Below are 13,588 nucleotides of genomic sequence, written 5' to 3' on the forward strand. Positions count from 1 at the left end.
TTTTCCCTTTTTGGTTAAGGTTCCCTACTGAGTGTGATTCTTAAGCTCAGTTTCAACTATATTAACAACATTGTGATAGGTCTCTTCCTTCGTCCTTTTCTCAGCCTAAAAGACAGTTTATTTCCTCACTGGCATTATTTTAGCTTGTGCTCATAGTCAGCTTCCCCCCCCTCCTTTTTTTTAAATCTGACTTAGGTGACGGGCATTTAGAGGTACAGAATGTGAATGTCAGCATATATACATAGCTATCTTTCTATCTCTGTAGGCTCATATTGGTGATGGGTGGCATAAAAATGACATACAACTTGCTGTCATATATAGCTGGATAGTGAATAGGCTGTTTTTGTGTATGTGCATGTAGGTGAGAGAGATGTATTTGCAAAGCCTGAGGGAGATTTTAGTCCCTATCATTTTGCAGTAGTAATGGAAGTGCCTTTGAAATATATATTTTGTAATACTGGATTCAGTTGTATATTTAATAGAATACTCTGCAATTTGGCTCTGTGTAGAGTTAATACTTTTGTGTAAAGCATTGCAGTTACTGGTTAAATGGATGAACTGTGAGGTGATGTCCAACAGAAATTCCAATTTATGTTTTTTTAAACATAGAAAGACTCTTTGCTTAAAATTTTATGAGGGCCTAAAACTGTAACTTGGATTACATGAGTGCTTCTTTCATCTTTGATGCCATCTTTAAATGACAATGAGGTTACTGAGCAGTGGCAGAAATTGTCTTCACTCTACTGGGGCTCCATAAAATCTACATTAAAAAAAAAAAAAAGGCAAGACAGTAAGAAAATATTTTCTGCAGATTTCCTGCAGAATGCAGAACCTTTTCATTGGACATTTAATGATCTTTACAATTTGACTCTTCCCCAACCTGCTGGGGGTTAGGTTCAGCTGTAGAAGCAATAGATCTGCTGGAGAAGCCAGCACCATATAACACTACTAACTTTTGAAGAACTAAAAAAGCAGGACTATATTGGATAACTGTCCATTTTGTTCTTTGAATTACTGGTTGGACAGCCAAAATCATGCAAATGCAAGACTACATGTGAGGTGTCTGAATATTATAAGTTATGATTAAGTAATTAAATATTAGTAGGGGCTTTTATTATCATTGGTCTTTAAGTTTTTATTCACCTACTAGTTTTAGTAATGAGCACCAGGATCATTAGTTGCATTCTCATGGCTTTATGTTCTAGTAGGATCTAAACTACTTATAATTAAAAATACTTAGTAAATCAGTTCTTTAAATGCTTTCTCTGTTAAACATTTGAGTGTGCAGAAGTTTTTGAACGTGCAGTCAGTTAGGTATGTTAGGGATGTGCAGAGGAAAAGTATGTTAGAATTTGTAAATTTGTTGATCAAAGTAAGCTGGTAGCATCTCTTAGTGTGCTTCTCAGGCAATATTTCATTAATTTTAGGCATTGAATGTCTGAGATAAATTTGTCAGCAAGGGGAAATTTACATAGTCCAGTCAAGGAATAAATCTCTGAGAATATTATGTAACTTTATTCAGAATCTGTGCTAATGTGTCAGTGAATCAAAGAAGAGCTTTGCTTTTTCTTACTTGATTTTCTGTATAAAATACCTCGGGTTTTTTGAAAGATGGCTATATTTTGTATGATGGACTCTGAATTTTTAATAGAAACTAACCAAGAAACTAACATGTTTTTCATAGCCTATACTGATACTGCTTAGTCTTCTCTTACCCCTAACTTATACTTAAAAATAGAGTGGATAGGAACATTACCGTGTTTGGTTACTTATCTACTAATTTTACCGAGAAGAAAGAGGGAACTGGTTGAAGAAATACTTGATGGCTGGAAAATACTTCAGCATTTTGAAGGATTTAATTAAAGTACTAGAATACCTCAGAAGTGGTACAGACAAAACAATTCCTAGAATGTGTTACTTCAAAAGCATTCTGCAAGCTTGATCCAAACTTCATTTTAGAATGTCAAGATTGTAGAAACTCCTGAAGTGTGATGAACGTACCCATATGTCTTTATTGGGGTGGATTGCCAATGAAGCTAGCGCCTTCAGTATTGATTAAGGTGTGGAAAGGGTGTTGATAGTTTCCAGGGAAGTCTTAAATCAATTTGTGTAGAGGCTGATTGATTGTCTGCAAAAGCACAGTGTTGTTGTAGGTTAAAGTCTGCTCAAAGCAGCTATTTTACACATTCCACCTACTAAAACAGTGTCTGGTTTAATCAAATTCAAAATTGTTCCTTGCTGTAAGTCTTTCAGGTTTTCACACATGGACTTGATTAGACGTATTACTTATATTGAGAAGGCATAGTACAAAATAAAGGTAGAAGCTGGGGACAGAGTTCAAGGCCTGCTCTTCCAAAGACCCCATGTATCATTCTGGGCATGCCACATGGCTGGTCTGCAAGTTGAGGAAACAGGACTCTACTTAGATTGCTGAGAGCATGAATGCATTTTTAAGGATCGGCATACCGTAATTATGGGGTCAGTATATACACACGTCAGACACGTTCATTAAGTCAAACAACCAGTATTGTTTTCAAAGACTAAAGTTGAATAACAAAGTTCTGTTTTCTTTTGACATTCTTATGCAGTCGGGTGCTCCCCAAGCATCTGTGTTTGAATCCTAGCACACAGGGCCCATATGCTTATAAGCTTCCCTTGGTGTCAACAGTGTCTTACTTTAGATTTTTGCTTGGTCTCTCTGGCATCCTTCCTGCTCAAAAATCCCTTGCTGTCACTATGAATACTTGGAATCTGACCACACTGTGTATTTCGTCCCCTGTCTCTTAGGCAAACACTGATAGTGCAGAATTCAGTAGTATTTGCGCAGTATTCCTTGAGTTTATCATTCCCCTCTTCAAAGACATGCAGCCATTGAAACAAGCATGGACCCAAATTTTTTTTCCAAAAGTAATCTTTTCCTGTTTTACATAGGACAAAAGAAATATGTAGTTCTAAACAAAATAATAGTGCCATTCCCTGAGAGAGCCAGAGTCTGTGGTCCTTCCTTTCCCTCCCCTGCTGCTGTGAACTGTCAATTTGCAGAACAGGAGATCTCCACTCTGGTAGCCAGCCCTCTGCATATTTTCTGGCTGACTGGCTGTGCAAGAGAGCCAGCGAGGGACTGTCTTTTAATAGTCTCAGTTCACTTTTGTTCCTTCATCTGCGGTCCAGCCTCATCAAGTAAACAACATCCCCCACTATGCACTGTTCAGTCCTTAAGCCTGTCTTGCCACAGAGAGCAGCCAGGTATTTTATTCAAGGACTTGCACATAAATAAGGGATCACCAAAGGGTAGTGACCACCTAATGGTAGCCTTGTAACACCGCGTCTTCACGTTACAGTCCAGCATGTAGTTCAAAGGACAGCATGGAAGGCAGATAAATCGCACATTCAAAATGCAGTTGCAGTTTTGCACATCTGTGGAAAAAGAAAGTTATGAACAGAATTAGTATATTCTTTTTGTGGGATCATCCCATTCTTTAATTTGAAAATGCCACTCTAATTTCATCTTTTTGTATCTTTGTGTATAGAGAATTAGGAAATCAAGCAGTCCTTGCAAATGGTCATGACAACCTTATAGAGATGGATGTGTTTTCTCCAACATATCACGATAGCAGTTATGGGTATGTGACTCTAAGTGTTTGCATGATGCTAACTGTTGACACAGAAGACAAAATGTGATTTTAAAAAAGTTTTATTACACTAGTCAAAAACATCTGGGACAGACTTCCTCATCTTTATATCTGATTTTTTAAAAATTATGCTTTAAATAATTTGTCATACTGACTCATGGTAAATACAAAATGGTAAACTTTGACTGCCAAATTTGGTTGCTTTCACTTAAGAAAGTAAGAGTGCAGTTGAGGTTGTATTAATTCTCTATGGCCTGATTCTGCAAGCTGTTGCAAACTATTTGCATGATTACACATTTGCCAGATCTGATCCTTAGTTTGTAATATATTTACTACTTAGCAAATGTTTGTTTTAGAAATATTATGACATATTAATATAGCATAAGGAATGACCAATCAGAGAAGTTTAAAAGAATTATATATCTAATCTGTAATATTTTTTACCAGCTAGTTTGAAATTGAAACTGCTCATAAATACACAACTGGAAATAGAGACTTCTGTATAAATGAATATTTCAATTTGTTTAAATAAAATTTATATTCTAGAACTGTTCCATATCTACTTAACTTTGTCATTAATATCTGTCTTATATTTGAACTATGTTTTGGCATTCTTATGCCAAATCAGTATACTTGGTTTCTGATCCACACAAAAAAAACCCTGACAAAGCAGTACCACTTCTAATGAGTTCCAGCCTGTTAATCAGCACAGTGTGCTAAATTCTAGTGAAGAATTATTAATCATAAATTTGCCTTTTCTTTTTGTGTTTATACTATGGTAAAAATCAGAGCTTTATGTCCAAATTCTGTTTTGCTAATTGTAACTCTTAATGTTATAAAAGGCATAAGGTGCTATTTGATTAAATTAGGAGATCTGCATCTGCCCATTAATAACTAATTAATCTGTAAAATATATTGACACTGTACATTGATCTGCTTCGTGTTCCAAAAACTCTTAAACTTTCACTTAGCCACAAATTAAAATCAACAGCAGGAGGAGAATGGTATTTTAAATTCAATTAGTTAATCATTATCAGCAAACTCAAAGATCCTGCAGATATTTACCAGAAGACCCTAATATATTTTCTTTAAAGTAAAAATGTAAGCATACTTTATTAAAAAAGAACAAAACCAAATGTTACTACTGTTCCTTGTAGACCAATTACAATTCAATACTGATTGAAATGCATAATTGCTGAAGTAGTGTTAATAGAATCATGCCTGGTTTATGCTTTATATGTTTGTAATGAGACCACCAAATGCAAGTATTTTGGCAAACGGGCTATGTTATATGAAATTCCTGTTAGTTGACACTAATTCAGGTAACAATACAATGAAATTTATCTTGTTTGTAATCCCTTCATTTTTAAAATTATGCTAGCAGGGATCATCTCCTGGTGTGAAAGTGGTCCAGAGATAATAACACATCAGTTCCAAAGCATAATAGATTTGAGACTACAACATGCTATCAGCATGCAGATTCAGTTTATCAACCTCACTAACATACTGTGTCACAGCTAGAATCATTATATATTTGTTTCTTTGTTTTCATGTCATGCGTGCGTTACATTATGATATACTATTTCTTAGTTTGTATGGCTTATGGAGAGAATATCAATCTAATGAATTTGACAATTTTGGTGTTAATAATGATAATAGAAATAGACATTTTGCATAGAAATTGTAATGATTCATAGGCCTAGACCTAAGAATAGTCATTTATAGCTTTGAGAGATTTGTGCACAGTGCATTAATTATCATAAGGCAGCTGGAAATCTCAAAGTATTTTAATGGTATCTATTGTTGGCTTTACTTGGTACCAGTATTCTTTTTTCTAATATGTAAACATATGTTAGTGTACATGTTGACAAATCAGCTTAGTTTGAAGTAAAAAGTCTGTTTTTCTTTTACCTAACCTGATAGTCCTTTCCCCAAGTTACATAAATGTCAAAATCTGAAAAAAAAGTAAGATTCACTATCAGCAAATGACTGTATTTATATTTCTTATAGATAAAGCTTCCTAGCATTTCTGTTTCTATAGAATCTCCTCATTTTCTGAAAATTTCATACTTTTTCAGGGTTGAGTTTGAAAACTTCCTGTTGTAGTTAAGTAAGAATTCTTTGCAAGGAGGTTGGCTGGGGATTTTTGTCATCTGTTGGGGAACAAGTTCAGGAGGGCTGACTTTAAAAGAGGTCAGGTTGTTATAAGGACATAGTGAATTAAATTTAAGAGTGGAAGAAGCCAGGAGTGTAGAGTGGCAGGGGGGAGAAAACTGGAAATGACTCGGCACAAAAGGGGTAGGAGTGGGTGTGCAAATGGGTGGATGGAGTAGTCCAGAAGGAGTAACTGAGAGTGGTTGGTTAGGCAAGGTAGGACTTAGATAAAATGCTAGAGGAGTAGGATGAAAACCAAGATTATTCCTTGTCCTTTACTGCTTGTGATTACTTGTGAAATCCTTTTGAATAGCATGCACCTCATCGCCTATAGGACTGACTCAGGATGATGAGAAGCTTTGGCTGCTGGCATATGCACTACTAGTGACAGAAGCCAGAAATAATCAAACCAAAGATTTTGTATCTGTGATGGCCTATGCTCATAAGAAGCCTTTCAATGCAATCTCTGAAGTTTCTTCAAACTTACTGAAAAAAATCGCAAGTTAAACAAAAAAACACTTCAGTAAAAAGATGTCATCAACACCATAAAGTTAAGCACACAAAATTTACAAAATTAAAAGCTAACCTCTTTCTACAGTTGCATGGCTGCAGTTGAGCCTGCCATCCCAGTAAGTGGAGCTCGAGTTGAACCAGAAAGGAATTTTAACAGATTCTGGAGATTCTTTCTGTCACATTCAAACAGGTGAGAAAACAATACCAAACATCATGGCATGGTGTCCTGGATGACTGTATAGTTCCAGCATCTCTGATAATGTTGGCTGAACAAAGAGAAGTCCAGCTCCAAAAAGGCATGTGTGGAAATGAGTACTCTTAAAGATAAAGTGTCTCCCTCTTGTGGGCACAAGGTGTAGTCCTCTGCCTTGTTGAATCCCTGAATGGTGGTCTCTCAAGTCTACGAATATTGGCATGTTGCATATGAAAGAGTTTACAAGTGTAGTATACAAGTTTTCACCAAGTAACAATAAGGACTGGAAAACAGGAATGAGGGTTGCATCACATGTATATGCACAGTTGCCAAGTTAGTGGTTGTGGCTGTAACTCAGAGGTTATGACAGTGCTGTCACTGTAGTGACATGAATCTGGCTGTTTGAGTGACTGCTGGTAGCGTAGTAGTGGCAGCACAGAGTTCATCACAGGTTATCACAGACTCCGAATTGCAAGAGAACCACAGCTGTGGACATCAATAAGTGAGCTAAGGTTCACAGATCCATTATGATGGGAACTTCAGCCTGCTTCCAGCCTGAGGCAGAAACAGATCCTATCAGTCACTGGCAGAATAATACTTCACTTCTTTAACTTCCTTCTGGTTTTATCTCCTTTTAAAATGTCCAATAGCTCAGTCAGGTCTTTCAGCTGCAGATGAAATTTCAACCTTTGTTTCAACTTCTGGATTAATCTTTGGATAAATAATGCAACTCTGAGTCTCTCTTAAACCACATTTGCTTTTTGAAATTGTCTCCATGTGCCTTTTGAGACATTTAGAGCAATTGTTCTCTTTCAGCTTTATGAAGACAGCAAGGGTAGTAAAAGAGATTGGAGGATTTGATTTTCTCCCTGGAAACCTTAATTTATTCAATGTTCAAGACAGGAACTGGCCAAGATTAGAATACCTCATCTCAGAGACAACTGTCTCTCTTTCTCTCTCTGTCTTGGTAGGGATATAATTCCAGAAGAGCAGAGAACAAGATAAGGAATTGTCATATAAGTTCTTATGCTTACATGAGAATTTTCAGTCCTCACTGCAAAATTCGGATGCTTTCCTCTACTCTCTCTTCCTTTGAAGAGAGGAAAACTGGAATAGCATGAACACTGTCACTATCAGAAAGTGCACTAAGGGGATGTCAGGTTCACTTCGATTGCTGCCTACTTTAGAAGTGAGTATCACCAACAATATCAAGAGCCAAGTCACTTACTGTAACCTAGATGGAAGTCTGTGTAAGTACTAATCCTCTGAGAGATCCAGAAGAAGCCTGTAAGGAGAACGGAGCCACTTGTTATTTTTTCAGCAATACATAAGTCTATTTTCATTCTCCTCTGGAAAGTAGGTAATGGGACAATCCCGCAACAAGGAGTATGAGTAAAATTGTGGCAGGTTTCATTGCTTGCCCGCCCAGCACCGTGAGCCAACCTTTGCATCAGATTCTCCTGCTCACTTCGGCAAAGTGTGGCTTGATGTTGTTTGTTTCCCTTGCTCATTTTTACAGAGTAACAGCATAGCAGAGAGGAGCACGAAAGAGCAGGCTCAGCAGAGCCATCTGATTATACTGGTTCTTTTGATCCTAGATACGTGTTTATATATCACAGAAGTGAACTCCTCCTTCTCCGTGGGAGAGAGCTAGCAGCCCAAATCTGAATTTCGTGGAAGAAATAATAGGATGTTTACCGGTGCCCTCTGCATGCTGTAGCACTATATTCTTTCTTATGCCACCAAGGAGATGGTGCATTGCAGAGGAAGAGATTTACTCTTGCACACCTGAAGAGAGGAATTTTGGGGCTTTTGTCAGTAGCCAGTCCTTCAAGTCACCACGTCCTGGTGGCTTTCACAGTAGATTGGGATATTGTCATGTCTGAATTGCTGTTTGAAGCTTCAGCTGCAGGTTGCTGTGCCTGACTTCTCCAGTCTTTCTCCAGCAGCAGCCAGCAGTGGAGCGGTAACCTGCCAGATGTGAAAGAACATGCAAGCAGTAAGGAAGGCAATTGCAACCCTTGCAGTACTTTTTTTCTTTCTTGGCTTTCAGTCTTCAGTTTGTAAAGAAAGTGGGTCCTCAGTGTAAACCCACCCAAATTCAAGCAAGTGTTACCATATGTAAAGTGTTTTTCTGAAATATTTGAATAAGCTGTTAGAAGAGGCTTATCTCCAGTTCCCACAGATGTTTCCTCTGGTTTTGCGTATGGATAATAGCTCTACTCTCTTTTCTTTCCCCCAAACTTTGATCATCGTTTGATCTGATGTGATTTTGGAGCTTTTTCTGGGATTATGGTAGTATTAATATCGGCTCTGAGGAAGCGGAAATTCACTTTTATCTCTTCCTAAGCAATTTTTTGATTGCAGTTCCGCACAGAAAATAAACTGAGACAAATTCGCAGCATAATGTAGTTTCTGTGCTGGCTTGGGTTTATGTTAAATGCAGCCATATGGTTCTGTGGAAGTCAGTCATAAGCCTGTGCTAAGGGCAAACACCACCAGCTACAAGGTTTCATCTCAGAAGAATGTTAGCAGAAGATGAAGACAGGCATAAAGTGCTCAAGGAGAAACAAAAATCCAATTCCTTCTGGAGCCTACTGGGAAAGCTGATCTCATGCATCAGTGGACCAGAGTTCATATGAGACCTAGCCAGTAATTTCTGTTATCTTTTACATCTTCCCTATAATGTCAGTTGGTAGAGATTAATCTTCTCTTTCCATCTGCTTCCTCAACTCAGTGCAAGGAATCAGATTTATTGATGTGATCTATCCATTAGTGAACCAGGCAGAGCTCTCTAATGTCAAGTGGCAGGTGAGGGTCATGGTCTCACTCAGAGAACCCAGTTCAATCCAGCATGAATAGGGTCTGTCAGCAGAGAGAGAGCACACCAGTCAGTAGATGCAGTGCAATGATTGATTGCGATCTCAGACCACCAATTTTTCCACAGTTAATGGTTTTCTTCTGATTCTGACAGTTAATGTATCTGATAGGGTTTTTGTAAACAAACAAAAAGCATGATACCCATTCCCAGGAGGGAAAAACTCAGCTGGTTTGCATTAAGTCAGGGAGAGATAAATACAAAAACTTACATGAGAGAAGTTGGAGCAAACTAAAATAGCTGCAGCTGGATATATCCATCCTCTCTTGAAGTTACTTTCTTAAGATTAATTGATTTCTGTGTATGGAAATGGCAAATAAAATGCTAGGTCTTCACACAGAGATAGGCACATGCTATTTCTGCATGTGTCAGTAATGACTATTTGAGGTAAAGAATGAGAGCTCCCAAACTTCTGAAGTCTATTCTGTTTGACTTTCCTATGTCTCTTTGAACCGTCAGAAAAACAAAAAGGTAAAGTTGCAGCTATCCTTGTGTTTTACTTGCTTACGTTGGCCTCATGGTGCTGCAAAACTGTTGTAGAAGGTGCCATTGCACTTCTGAAAAGCAGAATTACTGATTGCTGCTGTCTCCAGATAGGTGCATTATGAATCAGGGCCATTTTTGGATAAAATCTGTTGGGTTGTTTTTTTTTACTTCAGGTGAGCAATCGTCACAGCTGTATTCATTATAAAACAGAATAACTACAGTTTTTATTCCCAGAAATTCAATAATACCATTATATTAAACATCAAAACCAAGTCATTAGGGAGTATTATTGAATTCCAAGCAGAGAAGTCATGTCTCCTGAAGTATTGGTCCTGAGAGGTAAATATGTCACCAAAACATAAATTCACTAAAATTTACATTTCTCCCAAGTTACATTCACTCGAAGTGGATTCGATAGAAGTTTTTTTTGCTGCTTGAGGCTTAGGAGAATATGATTGATGTGTCCCTAATTCTACATATCTAAGGTGTAGCTATTACCACTTCATGCCTTGGAGTGAATCCAGGGTAACAGATAGAGGACCTTAGCAGAATGGATAAAACCATTTACCTGGGCTTGCTTACAAATGTGTTGATTGATATAATAATGTCCACAGATTCAACACTCCTTAGAGGCAAATAGATAATTTTTAATAGAGTTAGATACTGGCAGACTTGGGGTGGTTTGGGGGGAGGAAGATTAACCTATGCTCCACAATGTAAAATTGGTGTGCTCATTTCATAAAGTATTTAACCTGTGATTACAGAAGACAGAATGGTATTGCCTTGGCTGGAAGAGTCAAGTAAAGTATGATGATCTTTTGAGCCAAAAGTGGTCCCCTGTGCTGGTAATTGCTAATGTGTCCAGGGGTTTTCTCAAATTGCAGTAAGAACAGATGAGTCAAATGTAACACATTAGTGGACTTGTTACTTACATGAAAGAAATTTTTAGAGAGTCAGGGATATACTTAAATATTTATTTGGGGGTCTTTTGGTACCTAAGGGTAAAAGAAACAAATGCAGAAAATGTTCGGGATAGTTTTTCTTTCCTCTTCCACCTCTCCTCAAGTCACTTTCTATTCTGTCATCTGCCAAATGTCAGTTTTGTTATATTCTGCACTGAAACAACAGGTATCTGAAAATTGCTTTCCTCAACTCCACAGTTGCCTTTGCCTGACCCATAAAGAGCCTAGATTTTGGGGGTTTTCCTTTAGGCAATTACTTTTTAATGCTTTTGTATGTTTTATCCTAAAAATAAAGTGAATCAAACAGTAATATTATAAAAATTTTGTCTTCACGTACTGCGGGGCAAACAGTACATACCTATTATACAAGACAAGGGAGCAATCAGTTGAATTTAAATTGAAATTGATAGAAGAAAATACTTTTTGACATGATGCATATTTAGCCTACAGAACGAAATGCCACAAGACATTAGTGAGAGCATGAGTTTTGGACTATTTAGAGAATGAGTGAGCTGTTAGTGAATAAGTAGACTGGAAGGCGTTCATCCCCTCGCTTTGTGCTGGCACTTTCAGACAGGGTGTTGTTCCTGGTGATCTGCCCTGCTGCAGTAACTCCTGTTTCTGCTTATTCAGTTACAGTTACACACAGATTTTGCACATGTAACTGTTCTCTAACAAATAAGATTATCCTCCTCCTCCACAGTTTTTTAAATGACCTAACTTGCTCATTGTACTACATATGCTTGTGGGAATCCTACCCCTTACACTGTTTTTTAGACAGAGACCTCCTTCAAAAGTCCAGGTCAGAGAGAATTCCTGACACTGAATGCCTTTTGTAGTGCAGTCTTCTGAGTGTTACAGCTGTTCTTCCTCAGTGGTCTTATGGTAGTGGTCTGTAATGACCTGAAGAGCCACATATCATTAACACCATCATGGAACTGACCAAACAGACTGCATTTAGGACAGTATAGGAGACAGTACCGCAATGGCACTATGACATTTGTTAGTGATCATGGTGGAATCTCTCTATTCAGAAACATGACCAAACTAATAGATGTATTCTACTCCAGATTCTTCAGGTGCTGGTAGTATACAGCAATACAGAAGATTCAAAGATTTGGGAGGAAGGGATTTCGGTTTTTAAGCACATATATTCTAAATACAATTTTATCCTGGATCAATGGTATTGTAGCTCTTAAGGTGATGAGCGTTTTGTTGTTGTATATGCATAAGGCCTAGTGACATTGACCTTTATTCTGTGACAGCAGTCATCATCTAAATAATAACATTGCACAAAATAACAATAGCTGCCTTTAAATCTCACTGGCGAGGTGATAAAATATCACGCATATTCTGACTTACTTAGAGAAGTTCAATAGAATTTGGCTGGGCCTTATTCACAATTCCGTATTTAGTGTGAATTTTGTAAAAGTCCTGTGTGACTTTTAATACACTGTGACATATTTGCCATGGGATTCAGCACTCTATTGGTGTGGTTGTGCTGTATGAAATACTTTAAAACAGAACTAAAATGCTGCCAAGAAAGTTGTTGGAAATGATAAGGTAGACTCTTTCACATGTCTTCCAAGTACATGCAAAGCATTCTATATATGATGCCCAAAACCAGAGAAATCACAGCTACAGATCACAGTGACTCTTTTGCAAGGTGAAGCAATTTCAGCATAAGCTAAAAAAAAGAATTCATGTATCTAATGTAAAAATTATATTAGGAATGTTAAAATTATGCAATAATCCTATACAAATTGAGACCAATCTATTTAAAAGTAATGTGGAATACTCCTTTTTGCTTGGTGATAGTTTATTTGTGCAATATCTGTGCTTCTGGAGTTTAGGGCCTTCCAGACGTCTTCATGTAATATTGCATAGTATCCATTTTCTTCTAAACAGTGGTCAAAGGTTTTTGTCACAGATCCTTTCGTAAAGAAAGTTATTCTGAATCACATTTCTGTTGCTGGACAGTTAACTATCTTATATCAGAAGTATTTGGGCTTAGGGTCTGAGCCTTAGTGTCCTTGAATGTTTTGATAATCTATCTCCATTTCTCTGAAGACACAGTTTTCAGTTAACTTAATCTTTCTGCCCAACTCATGGGGGTTTTTTATCACTTTTTTCCCCCCTCCTGCTTTCCCATTTAATGAATTTAGTAGAGGGTTCTTCAATTTTATTTTCCACAGAGGAAGTGGCAGCACAGACAGAATCTTATTCGATATGAATCCTCCCCCCCCCCCCCCAACTTGAGGAGGAAGAAAATGGTCTGCATGTCAGCAGGTGCACACCAGCACTTGGTGCTCAGAGAGTACAGAGTTAAACTAAAAGCATGATTATTTTACTTTTATTCATATGCTTCTGTTTTCTGAGCTGACATCTTTGAGGTTTTTGATGCTGTATTTCTGTCTTTTCTTTTAGGGACGGAAGCTTAAGTAAAATGCCTACCATTTGTGAAATGAGGGGACTTCCCAGCTGTCTTTGCATCAAAGGATTAGTTCATGATATCACTTTGTATTTTGCTACTGGTCTGTAGTTTAGATTTGTTAAGTACTGAATTCTTCCCCCCTAAAACGTTAAGATTAGCTGCACTTTTTAACAGAAACATATATTGAATAAGCAGACAGAAATATATATTGAATAAACGTAAAAGTAGAAGATTATTTGCTTTAAAAAGTGAATTGAATTATTTAATAAAAACAGAGCTAGCTTGTCTTTTAAAATATTAGCGTATTTGCTGGATTTTTGTACTCTGAAGCTTAAT

At 37.4% G+C, this 13,588-nt stretch overlaps 1 protein-coding gene across 17 annotated transcripts in view; it reads left to right on the forward strand.

Moving 5' to 3' along the window:
- TENM3 (teneurin transmembrane protein 3) overlaps window positions 1–13,588 on the forward strand; it is a 641,819-nt gene that overhangs the window by 494,338 nt on the left and 133,893 nt on the right. For 11 of the 17 annotated variants that reach the window (XM_052779556.1, XM_052779554.1, XM_052779572.1 and 8 more), the window contains one exon: window positions 3,531–3,623. The exons of the other annotated variants lie outside the window; for them this stretch is intronic. In XM_052779556.1, coding sequence (XP_052635516.1) covers window positions 3,531–3,623 — 93 coding nt within the window. The remainder of the gene's footprint in view (window positions 1–3,530; window positions 3,624–13,588) is intronic. 17 annotated transcript variants of the gene reach the window in all.

This window comes from Harpia harpyja, chromosome 2, assembly GCF_026419915.1.
Source record: "Harpia harpyja isolate bHarHar1 chromosome 2, bHarHar1 primary haplotype, whole genome shotgun sequence".
Classification (NCBI taxonomy): Eukaryota; Metazoa; Chordata; class Aves; order Accipitriformes; family Accipitridae; genus Harpia; species Harpia harpyja.